The 17,734-nt window shown below is 40.7% G+C and overlaps 1 protein-coding gene across 1 annotated transcript; it reads right to left on the reverse strand.

Moving 5' to 3' along the window:
• Positions 1-764: 764 nt before the first annotated feature.
• On the reverse strand, positions 765-14,163 carry LOC115595364 (tetraspanin-8-like). Its single transcript, XM_030439759.1, has 9 exons — positions 14,022-14,163; positions 13,457-13,573; positions 5,305-5,367; positions 4,961-5,080; positions 4,720-4,794; positions 4,536-4,631; positions 3,336-3,446; positions 3,143-3,226; positions 765-2,140 (listed from the first exon to the last, which is right to left on the reverse strand). The coding sequence occupies exons 2-9, from the start codon at positions 13,511-13,513 to the stop codon at positions 2,063-2,065; spliced, it is 684 nt and encodes a 227-aa protein (XP_030295619.1). The 5' UTR covers positions 13,514-13,573; positions 14,022-14,163; the 3' UTR covers positions 765-2,062.
• Positions 14,164-17,734: the final 3,571 nt, after the last annotated feature.

The raw sequence follows: 17,734 nt of genomic DNA on the forward strand, positions 1-17,734 counted from the left end.
AAATAAAAACATGATGCTTTTGTCCATGGTCCATACGCTCTCAGTCTGCGCAGAAAATACAGTCTGCTGTAAACGAGAGCACAAACTTTCAACATGCACATACCAACTAAAAGTGTCATCTAAGTGAACTCCCAGATACTTGTATGAGCTGACCTGCTCAATAGGTGAGTCATGTATGACAACAGGACTATGCCGTTTTGAGAGTCTCTTCCTAGTGGTTTTGTGTCTCTTTGTGATGGTTTTAAGTCTCTGCGGCAATTTTGAGTCTCTTTGTGATGGTTTTGTGTGTCTCTTGTGGTGGTTTTGTTTCTCTGTGTGGTTTAATATATAAAACCAACTCAAGGAAACTCCAAAAAAGGTCCAGTGACACTTTATATTTGCTGAATGTTGAACTGCAGGTACTTGAGTTTTTCTTCCTGTAATAAAAAGGACAGTTTGAATTTATCTGGAGGAGGGGAAGTGAGTCCTGGCATTTATCAGAAATTCAGCGTTGAAGCATTTCACCTGTGACAGACGGAGCTGCCCTTCATCACTTCTCCTACTCAGACAGCTGGAACGGTGTTAAAACCATCTTAAACAACAGCTGCAGACGTTCACACGGGAACATCAGGTTCAGTGTGTCAAGATGGCAAAAAACGACATCCTGTGTCAGGTTTTATCACAGTGTGCAGATCAGTGAGGCTCAAAGTGAGGCTCGGGGACAATGAGAGGCCGGGAGTGGAGACGAAGGGTCCACAGAAAACATCAGAATAAAGTCAGTTATCTTTTTGTTTTGTTATTGAATTTTACCTTTATTTAGAATATTAAAGAATCTCTCCCTCTCTGGTAGGAGAAGAGTGTAGGATAAAACAGACAAGCAATTTTTTTTTACTTTTTATATAGTATGACACTTCATGTCCCAAAGTAAAGGTGACAAAAATACACAATAAAAACATCCTTACAGTTTTCAACCGGTGCCAGTACGAAAAACAAAGTGTTCACATATAAATGCAACAGCAACAAGATTCAGTGCAAAGACTCAAAGAAAAGAAATCAAGTCTGCTCCACAAGATTAAACCACTTCTAAATCAAAAGTTAACGAGTACTATAACGATTTGGTCCAATATATTACATCTATGCAGCAGTGTTGCACGGTTTGATAATGACAAACAGTGATTTATTTTTTTTCTAAAGATATGATGAGACACAAACAACACAACCTGAACTTCCTGAGGATTATTGTGTAAAAATGGCAGCAGACATGGAGACAGAAAGTTACAGCAGTAAATGTTTAGACATCAACTATGGAAGCCCATCGCTGCCAAAAAGCTTTCATCGACCAAGAAGAAAAAGAAATATAACTTACAGATCTAATTACTATGATTTAGCACATAAGAATAATAAGAATACCACATTAGATTCTTTCACGCACTCGAACAATTTACATACAGAAAATGTCTAAAAACACTTGGCTGAAAAGATTCCTCTTATATTTCACGTACAGTACCAATTTCACTTCACACAAAAGAAACGTTTGCATTTCTCCGGGACAGGATCGAAGGGAAAAAAGTCCACATTTTTAAAATGAATTAATCATTTTCCTTTTGTTTAAACCCAGTCTTACATTTTCCAATAATTTCTAATAGATATGAGAAGAAATTGATCGTATAAACCTACTTTTATATATTTGTTTCGCTCCTTCTTGGCAGTAACAGGCTTCCATACATAAAAGCCCGACAACACTGAACTGATTCAAACACTGGTCGATCATTTTCCACCATTTTGTTCCTTGAGGCCACAGCGTGAAGGGAAACATAGCTGAGTACTGTTTGTGTTTTTCTGTTGAAGCTGAAGGAAAACTTTCATATTTTGGGAAAGATGATCGTATCGCAGGCAGTTTTATTTTTGTGCATTCAAGATAAAAATTAATCCAACCAAAATATATCAGCGTGTTCCTTCACAGTAAGAGCACAGGTTGAGTTACAGAAGCACTGAGGATACATGATGCATGTTACATGGTGCATATTTGGGCACTGCTGATTGGCCGTCGCCGGGCAGAGACGGGCCGTGGTCACATACGTGTTCAGGCATTGGTTGTGGTGGCTTCGCCTTTCCTGCCGATCTGACAGTAGAGAATCATGGCGAAGACCATGCCGAAGATCTGCAGAGAGAGGAAACTCATCAGAGAAGCAAACACTGGAGACGACCGCCGTACTCCGTAGTAACAGAATACATCATGTTATATCGTTTGGTGTGAATCTGAATCAGGGATGGAGCCAGAACGTTTGTCTCTGCCGCTCAAAGAAATGGTATCTTTCACCATTTTCTCAGAGATGCATGGATCTTGATGAAGAAAACTCTGTCATCTATGAGCCAATTTAACATAGAGCCATTTAAACATCCATATGTAGCAGATTAAATTATGTTTTAGAGGATACTGGATTAGACTTCAGGCTTGGATTGCACATTTGGAGAAAATTCAGTGCTTCAGATGTCACATGTGTTACATCATAAAGATATTTAAAAATGGCTGAAAAATAACGTGATTATATTGTTGGATTTGTCACATTAAAGTGAAGGAAACTGATGTCAGGCATCAGGAGTTTATCACAGTCTTTATTTGTTGCGGCGACCACATCCATGAACATTATTAGAGACCTTTTATGGCTTTTATTTGTAAATATTAAGTATGATACAGTACAACATGTGGGTTGGTACAGTTCTAGACTGATATAGGTCTTATTTAACAGTTAAAGACTACTTTGTTTCTATTAGTCGGGAATTTCTGTTCAGAAAGACTAAATATGTCGTGCAAGTTTCCATCACTACGCAGATAAGATGTTCTATATCATAGATTCAGCTGTTGATGTGACGACCCTTTTATTTGGAAAACTAAAAGGCTTTACTCTTTGTTTGTCATTTAATCTAAATTTCAGGTATGTACCATATATTATGATTGTCTCTTAAAAACCTTCTGAAGCTCTGAAGTATGTTTTTACTGCATGTACTTTTATTTTAATGTGTATCACGTTAACGTCTCTTCAGATGGCAGTAAAGAGCCTTGATGTGGCTCCAGGATATAAATGATCTGTATGGATTGTTTCTCCTGGGAAATTAAATTGTATGCCTGTGCGTGTGTGTGTGTGTGTGCGCGTCTGCTGACCAGCAGGATGGCGATTGCAAATGCAATTCCAATCACGACCTCCATGTGTTGCTCCATCAGACTGATGATTCGGGTGGAGCAGGGCTGCAGGAGGAGACAGTGATGTCATTACTCATAATCATACTGTACATCAGGTGGTTTTATGTTTCAGCTGATGTCCAACTGACATTTTCAGAGACGATCTTGAACTCACCGTGCTGTAAACACCGTTACCGTTGCAGTCTGTGTCTGTTGCGTTGCAGCGGCAGGAGTCTGGAACTGGTTTCCAGTCTGATGGTCCGTTCACCAGACCACAACACTTCAGCTGGAAGGAAGAGTGTTGATAAGTCATTCCCACAAACTGTTGATTTGTATCTTCAAATAAATCACCGACAGAAATGAATCATCACTGTGCACAATAGTTTCATTTCTACCAGTAGAATACCAATGTTGTCAGTTTTTAAAGACAAAAACAAATTACTGAGCAACAAACTATGATTTTGTTAAAATTGTAGAGTTTGTAGGAAGTGGCAGCAGGTGATTCTTTTTATTTTGGGTGGATGTAAAAGTTTCCACATCACATCTGTGCATCACAGCCTACAGATCATACGGACATTTCTAAAGAAGCGTGCCATATACAGTATCTTGTGATATTCATATCAGCAGGCGGAGGGGATGAAGGGGATGGTGGTGAAGCTGCAGGTGAGAAGGCATGTGATGTCTGTTCTTGAGACCTATTTTAAAAGGAAGCCTTGGACAGTTTCTGCCATGTTTGTGGTGAAAAAACAGGTATTTAGAGCCCAATCACTCAGTTTTATACCTTAACCAGGTGTTTGTGTCTAAATCTAACCTGATCACACACACAGAGTCTATATAAGAAAATACTGAACCACTGAACCAAAAGAAAAGTAAAGGTGCAACATAAAGAAACCACGTTTCAACACGTGTGTGGTTCACAGAAACAGAACCTGCCAACATGTCCTCTGGTGACTGAGTCGCTGTTGGAGTTGAATACTGGACCAGGACTGAAAACAGCTTTTTGAAAAATGCTTTAAATCTTGAAATAAAGCTGCGTCTGATTCTGATGCTTTAAAAATAAAACACTGGCAACACTACATGCAGTCAGCCAAGAGACCAGGTGTTCAACCAGATGGAAAAAGCTCAGGTGTAACCTCTGTTTTCATATTCGCTCCGAGCTACAACAACCAGCCACCGCTCTCTGCTGCCACCTGCTGGGATATTCAGCCAAATGCGGCTTTGAGTCAAAATGGAAGAATTCTGTGTCTTGGGCTGGAAATAAGTCACAGCTCAGAAGACAGAAGTGTGTGTGTGTGTGTGTGTGTGTGTGTGTGTGTGTGTGTGTGTGTGTGTGTGTGTGTGTGTGTGTGTGTGTGTGTGTGTGTGTGTGTGTTACCTCTGCCTGCAGTAACTCCAGGTCTTCCTTCACTTCAGCTGGTTGATCCGACAGCGGGGTAAACTTCTCCAGACGTTCCTTCACCCAGTCCTTCACCTGCACACAAGAAATCCACAGTGAAACTTCCGAACGAGCTGATGAGACGATGACAGGTGACTGACGATGGCGTCACTTCCTGTTTTACCTTCTTCTCCTCCACAGCTCCCAGGATTCCCGCTGCCAGCAGGAGGATGAAGATGATGAGGAGGCTGATGAAGAACTGAGGCAAGAGAGAAATAATAGACAGGTTGAGTTTCTGATCACCTCATTATGTGAGGATGACTTTTATCTGTCGTCTGTTTTTTCCTCTTCCATGAAATATTAATTAATTAATTCAGAGAATATCCGATCAGATCATGTAGGAAGAATAATGTGATGATTCCCACCAGCAGCAGCATGCAGCGGTTCTCTCTGATGGCTCCACAGCAGCCCAGGAAGCCGAGCACCATGATGATCACGCCGATGGCGATCATCAGGTCGATGCCCGGAAGAGATTCATCGGTGATCTACAGACAGGAGGAGGTGGGAGACAGTCAGTCAGAGTTTACACAGATGAAAACTCAAACATGTGGCAAAAAGAACATCTGGACTGTGGAAAGTTCAAACAGTTGGACTCTTAACACTGATGCTAAAGCTTATTTTTAGGAAAAGCTCGGGTTAAGGTGAAGAAGATCTTCACACACATTTTCATATTTATCATCTGCATCAGATAATAAACTGTCAGTCTCACCTTGTTTCCATCTTTGCTGACTTTCAGGTAGATAGAGACACCCAGGATGATGCAACCACTAATCTGTAGGAAGAGAAAGAGGTCAAATGTAAGTGCAGAATGCGCAACAAGCTTCACCTCAGTTTATTGGGGAGATCTTGGTGACATCTGGTGGAGAAAACCTGCAGCGACGCCAAAAATTCACACAACATCTCTCAAAATCTGAATCTCAGGGTTGAATACATTTTATTTCGCAGGCTTGTGGCCTTTCTAGCGCAACCATCAGGACAAAAAAACACTTTCTTCATCTTATGAATGCGGCTGCAACTTGCCATCACCCAAAAATCAGTCCAAAACCCAACGACTCAAATTATTGTCGTTAAGGACAAAGAAAAGCAGCAGAACCTCACATTTAAAAACCTTGAAACATTGAGATACTTCTGCTTGAGAAATAAAATTTACTGACTGACTATCAGGTGCATAGGAAAAGACAGAGCCGACAAAATCAGGACATAAACTCCGGCTCACCATCCTCTTTACTTGCAATTAAGTTTGATGACATCAATGTTTGGGTACTCAGACCTTCATCAGGTGACCTCGACTGAACTTTTGGGATTAAAAACGGGGATTGTACTTCATGAATGAAGAGAGAAGAGATCGCAAAAAGGAAGGACACTGGAAGATAACACAGAACCAGACTTTCTGGTGAGTGCTGACTTCAGTCAGAGGCTGAACTATCTCACTCTTATTCAGTATTCTGCATGTTTGGGGGAAATAAACCGGCGGTCAAACTCAGTGAATTTCACTTCATGCTATTTGCAGAAGTTATGTGTGAGCACAGACAGCTTGTTAGCTTCACTGTAGCTAGGTTGGTAGTTTCCGCGTCGGTGGGCTGGTTTAACTAACTAGGTTTGCTTCAGCTTCATCGCTTTGTTCCTTTTGTTGTGATTACCTGGGGGTTGAGTCAGGTACTGCCAAGATGGTGAACATGGTAAACGCTGTCACTGCTAAATTAGCCTTGTCTCTGTATGTTAGCATGCTGACGTTAATATTAACAGCTCAACATTACAGAGCTGTTGGAAGTCTTGATATTATTTGAAGACAACAGATGGAGTGCACTCAGCTGACTGCTATTGACAAGCTACAGAGCTTCTCTCCACATTTAATATCAAGTACCTGACAGATATTTCCTTTATCAGTTCTTACATTTGTCGAACAATAAATAGAACTCGACAGGACGGGAGATCAAACTGGACCAAAGCCAAAACAGGCAGCTGATCCTCGGTCGGGATCAGGACTCTCTCATAGAGATGCTCCTACATGGGCAGGGTTGAGGATTGATGACTGACATGTATTATTCAGGACTTGTACAATTAGCCGACACAAACAAGCTACTGTGAGTAATTATCTGCCATCAATATTTCATAATCGGAGCTGTCAGCACGCAGCAGACAGAAGACAGAGCCGAAACACAGAAACCAGGCGGGGGACACATCACATGGGAGGAATAATTACAGGATGTTGAGGAGATGAAGAAGAAACAGAAATACTCGGCTCGCGCCTGAGAGTCTATTTATTCAAATCTAAATTAAAAGCTGTATTTCCTTCTCTATGTTGCAAAAGTGCCCTTGGGTTATGTGAAAGAAGCTTCAAGTAAAAAGTAATTTATAAAAAAAAAAAACATTGATGTATTCTTTACGTTTTTCTTATCTTTTTATAATATTGTTAATTGCATTATTAGTGTTCTTTGGCTGCTTTGACAAAGAAACGTCCCCGTTTGTAGGACAAATAAGTCATGACCAAAAGAGAAGTTTTTGAAGCCGTCACTGAGATACTCGGGTACCAAATTCTGAACATGTAGGTGAAAGCAGTGCCAGTGGCTGCGCTTTAGGGGGCGCTAGTGAGCCTTTATCCCAACCCAGGGCCAAAATCCCTAAAATACATTAAACAGGGTTCCTGCAGGTTTGAACAAGTCAAATTTAAGACTTTAAGACCTTTTATGACCATTTTGAACTAAATTTAAAACCTACACGAAGTACGAAAAAGTAAGGAAAAATGCGGACCCAGAATTGCTTTAAACAAATAACCACATTTACTGCCATTCACAGAGAAGCTCAAACAAGGAATAATGGAGTGAATGAGTGTGTGTCAGGGTTATTATAGTTTTAACATTTTCATTTGTTTTTCAGTTTGTTTTTTCATTTTAGTTTAGTTTCAATTAGTTGTGATCTAAGTGATCCAAGTAGTTCAAGTATAGTTTTTAGGAATAGGAATAGGAATAGGAATTTCATTTGAGTTAACTATAATAACCCTGGTGTGTGTGCGCACACACACACACACACACACACACACACACACACACACACACACACACACACACACACACACACACACACACACACACACACACACACACACACACACACACACACACACACACACACACACACACACACACACACACACACACACACACACACACACACACACACACACACACACACACACACACACACACACACACACACAGTGTTCAAAATCGAAAGCAGCTCCGCTTTCAACGTCGGAGTTGGGCTAAAGATGGTTTGAATGTCGCTTGACTGTTAGGTGGCAGAGGCAGTGCAGAGTTCGGGTCGAGCAGAACTGGATGAAACTGGACCGGGAACTGGTGACAAAGGCGTACAGAAGTGTGTGATTACGTGACTTCGCTGGAGACTTTTAGAAGCCAACTGGTGTTTTTTCAGTGCTTTCACACCGAGTGTGCCCAATTTGAGGGTCCTCTGGCAGATTCCGCTGTCGAAGTCGTTCCGGAACTGGCGAAGTGTGCGGCGATAAATTCCTACCACGCTGTCGGCAAAATACCACTTACGTTCCTGGATACTTCAGACAGAAGAACACACGGAGATGACTGTGAATCTCACTAACACATTTCCTCCAAACGAAAAAAAAAAGAAAGGCGATGACGGAAGCGGTTAATGAACGTACATATACAAGACCCGACTAAATTTAATTTAAGACCTATATGCAAAATATGAACGTATTTAAGACTTTTTAAGACCCTGCGGGAACCCTGTTAAATCCAGGGCGTTTTAAATTTGTGTGACGCTTCATGAATACATTTGGCAGCTCAAAGAAGATTCAGACACAGATAAGAGAAAAAAGATGGATCATTCATTCGACTTGTGAATGAACGGAAACAGACGTGACAAACTAAAGAAGGACGTGACCTCTGTGCGTACAGAGGTAGCACAAACACACATTCATCTAATGTCACCACACCCTCAGCCTATTTACACTGCACTCTGATTCAGGAAGGCTGAATAAATACAAAGAGCAGGCTGAAGATTTAACTGCTCTTTCTCAGTCACACCTCCAGAGACACACACCTGACCAGTGAAACCAGCACAACCACAGTCCCAGTTTGGACAGAAACATCACCAGAGTGTGAAAAATCAATGCTTAATGCTGTTAAGCTGCACTATGTTGACACGCTGTTGGAAACATTTTTTATTTAGTTAACACAGCCATTTTCAGACCACCACCTGGATCTGCCCTCAGCTCTGTGGACCTGTGTAGGGAGTTTTAGCCCATTGTTCATCAGTTCCACCACAACTTTAGTTTGTTGGTTTACTCTCAGGGCTAAAAAGCCACAGCAGACAGATTACAGACTAGCTGGTGAACACAGTGTCACACCTTTTGTTGTTCCATATGCAAAACAAATAAGTACTTCCTTAAAAAAAGAACTCACCACTGACTCATTGCTTCAAATAGAAATCAACCCCTGGTCTCCCAACCAAACCCAGACTCCTCACATCGTGGACTTTCTGGCTCTTTTTCTCCTGTTATTATCCCCCTGATGGTACTGGACCTTCAACAAGCATCTACTTTTCAGCCCAAGAGAGTCAAAACATCACCATCACATCCTCACGTCCTCTAGACGGCTTTATTACGCTCTACTCCATTTTTGTGGGCGACTTGGTTTCACAAGCAAAACCAAAGTACGACCATGAGTGTCTCTACAAAATGTCAGAAGAATCCATCCAATATTTCTTCAGGATTCTTCAGCCTGGACTAAATTGTTGGACTGACCAATAGACAGGCATTGCCACCCCTAAAGCTAACCGTTAGCATGGCTTACTGTGGAAAAGTAAAAAGGGCTGCAGCACTGTAATTCAGATTGTTTGCACAACAAACACAAAGGCGGGCAGCCTGCTGGTGGCAACACCGCCTGACGACAAACCAGCTCACCATGGGTTTGTTTTGGAGACATCTGCCCTCATACGATAAAGAGCTTAAAGACAACACGAGCTCAAACTGCTCCAGCTGTTCAGGATCGTTGTGGTTTCACTGCAGATTTTAAAGAAGACCTCTTACTCTGCTTTTTCTGTCTCTCTGGTTTCTTTTTCCATCTTTCTGTTACTTTGGATGCTTGTTTTTATGTCATTCCTCCATTCTGCTAGATGTAATTTACTTTTGGATATGTCACTTAACAAATGTATTTATTCCAGGCTAAAACAATGCGCCGTGGAATTCTGAAGTTATTAGTTGTGACTTAATGATCACAAAGCACACAACAACTCAACAACTGTTTTGTGGTTTCATGAAATGACCTTGGATCCTACGAGCTCCTGTTCTTTGATGCCTGCATTCGTGAAGCAGCACTCCTGAGCCAGTTTGGCATTTGCCGTTTTTACAAGCGCTTTATTATCTCGTAAGATGAACACACTCACAGAAAACCTGCAGAACCACATATGTGATCTGAGTGGGTCTGAAGTATAGAAGACACCCTCTGTGTTCGCCGCAGCATGTCAGCTCTCACACACTGAACCCAGATCAAAGGAAACGATTACAAACCAGGATTACAAATGATCTGGATTACAGATTATCAAAATCTCATGCCTGTGTAAATCACATCCTCGTTTATTTACCATCCTTAATGTCCCTGCTGGGTTCCTGTACACTTATCAATGCAATGTTGAAATCTCAGAGTCAAGTATTTCTCCCTCTTGAGAAACAATAAACACCGTGATCATAAAAAAATAACATGAGTAAAACCAGAGGTGGGGGCGGTTCATTCCTCAGCAGTGACTCACAGGAAGTGGGTATCAGTGGTGATGAGTCACTTTGGAACTGAATACAAGTGGATCTGCAGGTTTAAGTGTAAATCCAGCAGACGAGACGGTGCCATTACACAATAACCACAGACACAAGACCGTGACTGTGAAACAACTAATAAAAGGCTGGTGTGAACAGTCACGAGCCACCGAGCTGATCAAAACACACCCAGCAGGGTTTTCGCTCCATTTGAGATCTATTCAGCTCAACAGAGATTAAGTTCAGACAGACACTGTACAAGTGATGACTGACAGTTCTCTTCTTCAGTTTAACTCCAATATGAACCTGACTGGAACACATGATGACTCTGGAAAAACATGGCAACAGTTCTTCAAACTATGTTTTTCTTGTACTCGTCTCAAAGTGGACAAAGAACCAACCAACACCTTCTAATATCTGGTTTTTGTCTTCAGTAGGAGAGCAACAATCAGCACTCAACTGCAGGTCAAATGACTCTCAGCAGTGCTGGCTGTCATGAATTTGCCACCCGGGTGGACACAGTGATGTTTGCTCTTATTCTGGTGCGATGCTACGATAGGTGTTGAAGTTAAAGATGTAATATAATATCGAGGTCCTTTCTAATTTGTTTCTGAATGTAAAATTCAACAACCACAACACACTGTAAGCTCTCTAGTACTACTAGGAGTACTACTTCTCCTGCAAGAATGGTCCCTGAATGCAGCATCTATTATTCATGGGGTATATGTGCACTCTGCTAAAAGGCGTTTATGTACAGAGGCAGAGCCACACATTACTGCTTATTTGTTTCCATCGGAGGCCATAAAAGCACAGCTGTCTGACAAGATGTCTGACAACTTTTTCTGTTACGAGTTCAGCCAAAGAACAACTGCAAACTAATGTTAAGACAAAACAATGTAGACACAATAAGTCACAAGACAAATCATGATATTTCTCACATTTTCCCTCAGACTTCATAATGGTTGCATTGTTCAGCATCACATAGCAACTGAGAGCTACAGCAGAGCCACAAGTTACAAACTACAACGAACAGGCTTTACAGTAAACAAGAAGCCGACCCCACCCTCGGCATCATCATCATTAGGTAAACACATCATGTCCACCATGTCCACTGAGTGGTTAGAATCAAGTTAACATTGATTTAGCATCATTTCTGGGAACATGATAGAAGGACTGAAATAACCTCAGCGGGCAGCAGGAGGTTATTTTAAACAAAACCACGGAGCAGGACGGTGGACGTGTTTAGATGGCCGACACAGTAGCACTCATCTGGAAAAGGAAAACAGGAAGATTCTGACGCAGGAGATCTGGAGACTATTTGGAAGCCTGAGTGGTGAAACGTAAACAGTACATTTACTGAAAGTTTGTATTTGTGTATTTATGTATAGCAGCTTTCTTTTGGCCTCTGGACCACCATTAAGTTAGTCCTGGTGTCTCTTTGATGTGTCAACATTTCGACCAATCCTTGTCATTTCTGTGCCTGATTATAACTGAAACTGAATGCTCCTACATTTCCCAAGATGCTTTTTAGTCCGTCGATTTAATGATGTCATCATTAAGCAACCAAAAGCAGGAACCAACGAACGTGGTGAGATACTGTGTTTACTTCCTGCTTTATTCCGGTGATTAAAACCACTGAAGTGTTTGTCACGTGCTGAATGGTGGTGTGATAACAGCACAACTGGAGGAGAGTGGGCTCGTTCAGAAACAGCAGCAGCTACCAAGCTCATTTCAGCCATCTGCATCTGGTCATATGGAACCATGCAAGACTGTAGCCACAACACACCTGCTGAGTTCAGGTTAGGTGAACTGATAAACTGTTGTTTTCTTCCTTTAAAAACGCAACACAGCAATATATTATGTCTACTTTAAATGTGATGCTAAAACCTTCTTTAAATTAAACTGAGATGTGGCTGGAATCTCATTCATAGTGAGAGGACGGATATCAATTTGTTTATGATCAGAACAGAAGTAAGTTCAGAAAGTGTCAACAGGTTCAGCGTGTTTGAAAGGTTGTTTGACTTTGAAGTTAAGTTAAAGTCTTTCTATATAATCTAAATAGTCAGTGGTCTTGAGAATTACACACCTCATACTGACAAAGCAACAGTTATCTTACAGGTTTAACCAGAGTCTCTCAGAGGCACGTCTGCCGGGTGAAATTGTGGGAACAGGACAAACTGATTATAAAGTTGATGCTTCATGTTTCAAGTTATAGTTCTTTGGTGCGATTTGCACTGAAAGCTGTCTGACTAATAACCTTTTAATTAGTTGTAGGTAGCTCCATTGCTAACCTCTGATTAAGCCACCTCCTCTCTTCATACCAAAATTCCACCATTTAAAATAACAACAACAATACTTGGATTTCTACAGCCCTGTTACAACAGCAAGTACCAACACGTTTGTGTGGAGCCAGATCTTAAAGACTGATTGGAGCTATAGAGTGAGCAGCATCTGGGTTTAAGTGGAAACTCCCAGCAGGGAAGAGACAACATTAACTCATTCATTTAAATTCTGAGTCGTGATGTGAGGCTGCAAACGCTGACATGAGGGGAGGCGAGCCGGGCCACACCCTGAAACTGAGTCAATGTTTGCCTGTGGAGGGAGAGGCAGATGATAAAGAGCCGATACAACCTGTTCTACACTACTGACAGTTGACTTAAATAACAAAAAGCTTGAGCTGTATGGAAAATACAACAAACAAATAAAAAAAAATAAAAAAAAAAGAGAAACACCAGTTTGACAAAGACAGTTCAGAAGCCTGTTCGACTGAAACAAAAACCCCAGAACAGAAATCAGGTTGAACATATTTGAAAGAAGCAGAAGTAGATTAAACAACAATAACATTCTAAACCAAGAGTAAATTCTAACAACTTCAATGACAAACTAAAGAAACCTCCTCTTGAAAATACAATTAATGTGATTTAAAGGTGCAACATAATCTGTAAAAATGAGAAGATCAACCACTTCTTCATATATCACCACATGTCCAACACACTGCCTGAAAAGTGTCAAAGTGTTGGGAAATTTGAAGTCATGCAAAAATATATCAAATCTAAAATGATTTGTTTTCTAGACTCACCCAGAAAAGGAGGTTGAAGAAGAAGAGAAGGTATTTGATGCATTTATTCACAGCCATGGTTTGAATTCTTCCTGACTCGTTCCTCCTCCAGCGGCTCCTCAGTCAGACTGGTGCTTCCTGAAGGCACGAACAGAGAGCTTCACTGAGGCTCGACCAGCCGGCTCGACCTGTTTCCTCTCACTGAGGAGGCGTCCCTATCGGCTTTCCTACCCTGCACCCGCCTCCTCTTCCTCACACCTGCTGCTCTCTGTCTTTGTCTTTTCTTTTCCAACCCTTCAATCTTTCTTTTGTTTCCTAGCCTCTCATGTTGTCTCTGTTAGTTGTCCAGGTCATCTAACAGCAGGATATATACATAAATACAAAGTCATTCAGAAGGACATTTGTATTTCTCAACAAAATCTGCTGGTAAACTTTCTAGAAGGAAGTTTTAACCACTTATGGAAAAGTCTTAATTTATATGACCTACAGAATTAAACTGAGTCTATCAGTGAGCAGAGCGCCTTTTTCTTCTGAGTTATTAGTCTTGTTGTTAATGTGCTAAAGAAAAGAACATGTTTTGTCTCACCTGCTTCTGTCACCACAAACGCAGCTGGGAAATGTCCGGATGTTAAAATCCGACAGTGTCACGCTTGGAAATGTTGAATGCCGTCTTGTACAGATGTCGCTGTCATGATTCTGTGTCTTCTTGTTGTGTTTTGATTTTCATATTACATCCTTGTGCGTCTCTTCTTCAGTTCTCCTGTGTGTTTCCCTTCGTTAGCTCACCTGTCCTTTCCCCTCCTCACTCGCCTCACCTGCTCCTCATCTCCTCGTTAGCGTGTCTGTGTTTAATCTTCCTGCACTCCTTGTCAGTTCTTTTCATGATGTCCTCAGTATTCCTAGTTTCCCCGTTTTGGTCTGTTGGTCCTCGTGTCTTCCTTTTGGTAGGTTTTTGTTTGCTACTTTGTTTTTTGGTCTTTAGCTTTGTTTGAATAAATCCTGCCTCCCGTGTGTGTCTGCGTTTGGGTCCAGCTCTAGTTTTCCCCCTCAGTGTAACAGTCTCTAGTTAGGCAGTCTTCTTTCTTTTTAATTGTGCAAAATACGTCACTGTACACATTTCAGTATAAACAAACTATACTGTAGATACAACTACTTTCAGCATATTTCTGAGTTGTACTTGTAATGAAACCTCAAGACCACACAAGCACACTTAAATCTAATTTAGCATTTGAAGCATGTTAGCAAACTGACAATCCCTTGTGTTGGATTGTTTGTGTATCTTGTTTCAGCTTCTTTAACAGTATAAAGCAGTGACAACATACATTTATGTAAACCTGGGAGACACAATCAAAATTGACAGGCTGAGTTTTCTTCAGTAAGTTTGTCTCAAATGAGTCAACAGCAGTTTACCGTACATTTGTGGGTGGAGAGGATCAAATGAAAACAAAGATTTAAATAAGAGTCAGAGTCACACTTTGAATTTACTCTTGTCCCAAATGTTTTTAATATGTCAAATAAAAACATGCTGTAAAGCTGAAGTAGTAAAACTCATGGCATGGCCATTAAAAGGACAGAAGAAATGACTTTATCTCCATCTAGTGGCAGCTGAACAGGACTGCATCCCAATCAGCAAACCCTTCTCCACAGTCCCCGCCCTTTTCTTTAATGACTGACCACCAGGCAGCGTACAGCTTCAGTCCCTCAGAGAGAAAGCCACAGTGTTGAAAAATGTCCACTTTTCTACCATCAAGTTCTCACTGATGCAAATCTACAGTAGACTCGCTGACATTAACCCTCCTGTAGTCTTCACATTCTGTATACTCCTCATTCTTGTCCTCACTGATGATCTAAATTAAAGCCATTTCATTTCATTTTAAATGCCCAATCTATTTAGCATGAAGAAACAACCTGTCAATCATATTTCTTAAGGTACTGCAAAGGTGGTAAATAATATTTTTTACTTTTTATCAAGAAATAGTACTCGTATAGTCTAAGTATCACAAATGTGCAGAAAGTAGTTTCGAATGCAATTTACTGAAGACACTTCCAATAACAGTCAAATGTGAACAAGAGAAAACAACAAGGCGACCTGAGAGACTCTGATGTACTCTGAAGTGTTGGTAAACAACGCTTTGATGGTTGTGTGTGAAACTGTTTGAACTTTGATCTTTAAAAAGTTGAGTACGAGGTCGTGGAAAGGTGACGGTACACCTGCACCAGAGAGTTTCAGTTCTGTCTGACATCAGCACAATGTGTGTGTGTGTGTGTGTGTGTGTGTGTGTGTGTGTGTGTGTGTTTTGTAGATAGTAGCTCACTCTCTGACTGTGTTTTTAACTGCCGTACCCAAGTGGTGCACAGCTTCCATGGAAATATAAATAAAGGCAATGTTTCCCTTTTTCTAATGTTGGGGTCACTTAAGGAAAAGTCATAACATTTCAAGTTGAAAAAAAAAGCATTTAAGGCATTTTCTCTGCTGTTAAACACGGTTTAGGGTCATTTGTGACCCGAAGACAACTGGAGGATTAAACTAAGAGTCCAGCTGGTTTGAAACCAACTTATTATAAAACTGGTGTCTGATCTGCAGATCTCTGTTTTTCGTTGATGGCGTCTTGAGTTTTGCCTCACATTAAAGCCACAGTCCGTTTATCATTTGGTTGACTGAAAGAAAATTAGCTGCCAACTATTTTGATAATCAATTAATTAGTTTCAGTCATTTTTTTTTTAGCAAAATCTTGAAGACATTTTTGGTTCCTGCTTCTAAGATATTCGTGATATTCTAAGTTATTTTCTTAGTAAGCGTATCTTAGTATTTGATTTTCACCCTTCTTTAGCCTTAATGAAAGCATGCAATCGAGCAGGCATTGAATCCACAAGTTAATGTAAAATCTGATGACTCATGATATCCATGTATGATTTGACAGTGTTCCTCAAAGCTTCTTGTGATGTCATTGAAAGCTTGTTTAAACGTGGTCTCAAACTGTTGGACCCTACTGGAATTTGAGAGGGAGAGGCGGGGATAAGGGGATAAGGGGATGGAAGTTTAGAGTGTGTGAGTATACGTGGATAATGGGGTGGGGTGAGAAAGAACAGGCAGAGAAAGGGTAGATTTCATGTGTTGCTGCCGCTGCATGGGAGAGACAAAGAATCTAAAGAGTGGAGAGGGTTACCAGCAGTATCTCTGCACATCTGTGTATAATCTTTCCCTTCGTACAACGGCTGTTTTTTTCAGAACGGTAATATGATTTACATCTTTGTACGATTTCCAGTGAAGGCTGGTCATCGTCTAGTCTTTTTAGCAGTTTCTCTTGTTGTTGAACCAGTTGTTTGTGTTTGTAGAGCTCTAGTTTAGCAATAATCCAATGTGGTTGGTTGCTCTTCCATCCCAGATAGTGTGTGTGGTGGAATGTTAAGTTGCTGTGCTTTTTAAGTGAAGGAAAGTCTGTTATGGCTTTGTTATGGTAGTTACAGAGATTAACTGGGTTTTAAGAGTTTTAACTGAGTGTCGTAGGCTTGGCACAGTTTCAGGAAGCAGCTTGGCAGTTCTTCAATGTGTGTGATCTACAAGTTTTCAATAGGAATTTGTTTGGTGCTTCACTGTGCTTCAAACATGTGGGTGGTCATGTTCCCTTGATGTTGAATGTCTTCAGGGGCTTGGACCGAAGTTCACTACTTTGTCTCTGCCAGAGACATTTGTAAGATTATCAAAGCGTTCATCATCACATGTCATTTGATACTTTGTGGTAAAAATTATTGATCGTAGCTGCTTTAAGGTGAGGGAAAGATTGTGGCTACAGTTAAAAATAGCAACCATTAATGCAGGTCTTAGATGGGACGCTGTACCTCACACTTGGTTGACCTGAAGTATGCTACAATCAATATTTTTATATTAGATCTTTTGATATGCATAATGAACCATCTGATATACTGTTGCGTAAGGTTCATCTCAGGTGTTTATGTTTTCTTAATGATTACAAATGTCAATATACTTACCTGTGGAACCTAGAACAAAAGTTTCAATTTTACTTTTTCTCTCATTAAAGGATAGGTTCATATTTCTGTCTGAAAATGCTCATGTTCCTGTCAGTACAACAGGTTTACAACAGGTTTTGCTTGCTGTAATCATTCAGCGTAAGTCCTACTGGCCCTGAAGTGACCCAATCTTCCAGTGCTTTCCATGTATAAAACACAGTTCTTGTTGATTTAAATGCAAGGCTTGAGCAGTTTCATCATTTAGTCATTAAAAATGGCAGAAACTTTTCCACATTGCTTATTTTGTCCAAGCAACAGTACAAAACCCAA

Source organism: Sparus aurata, chromosome 14 (assembly GCF_900880675.1).
Source record: "Sparus aurata chromosome 14, fSpaAur1.1, whole genome shotgun sequence".
NCBI lineage: Eukaryota > Metazoa > Chordata > Actinopteri > Spariformes > Sparidae > Sparus > Sparus aurata.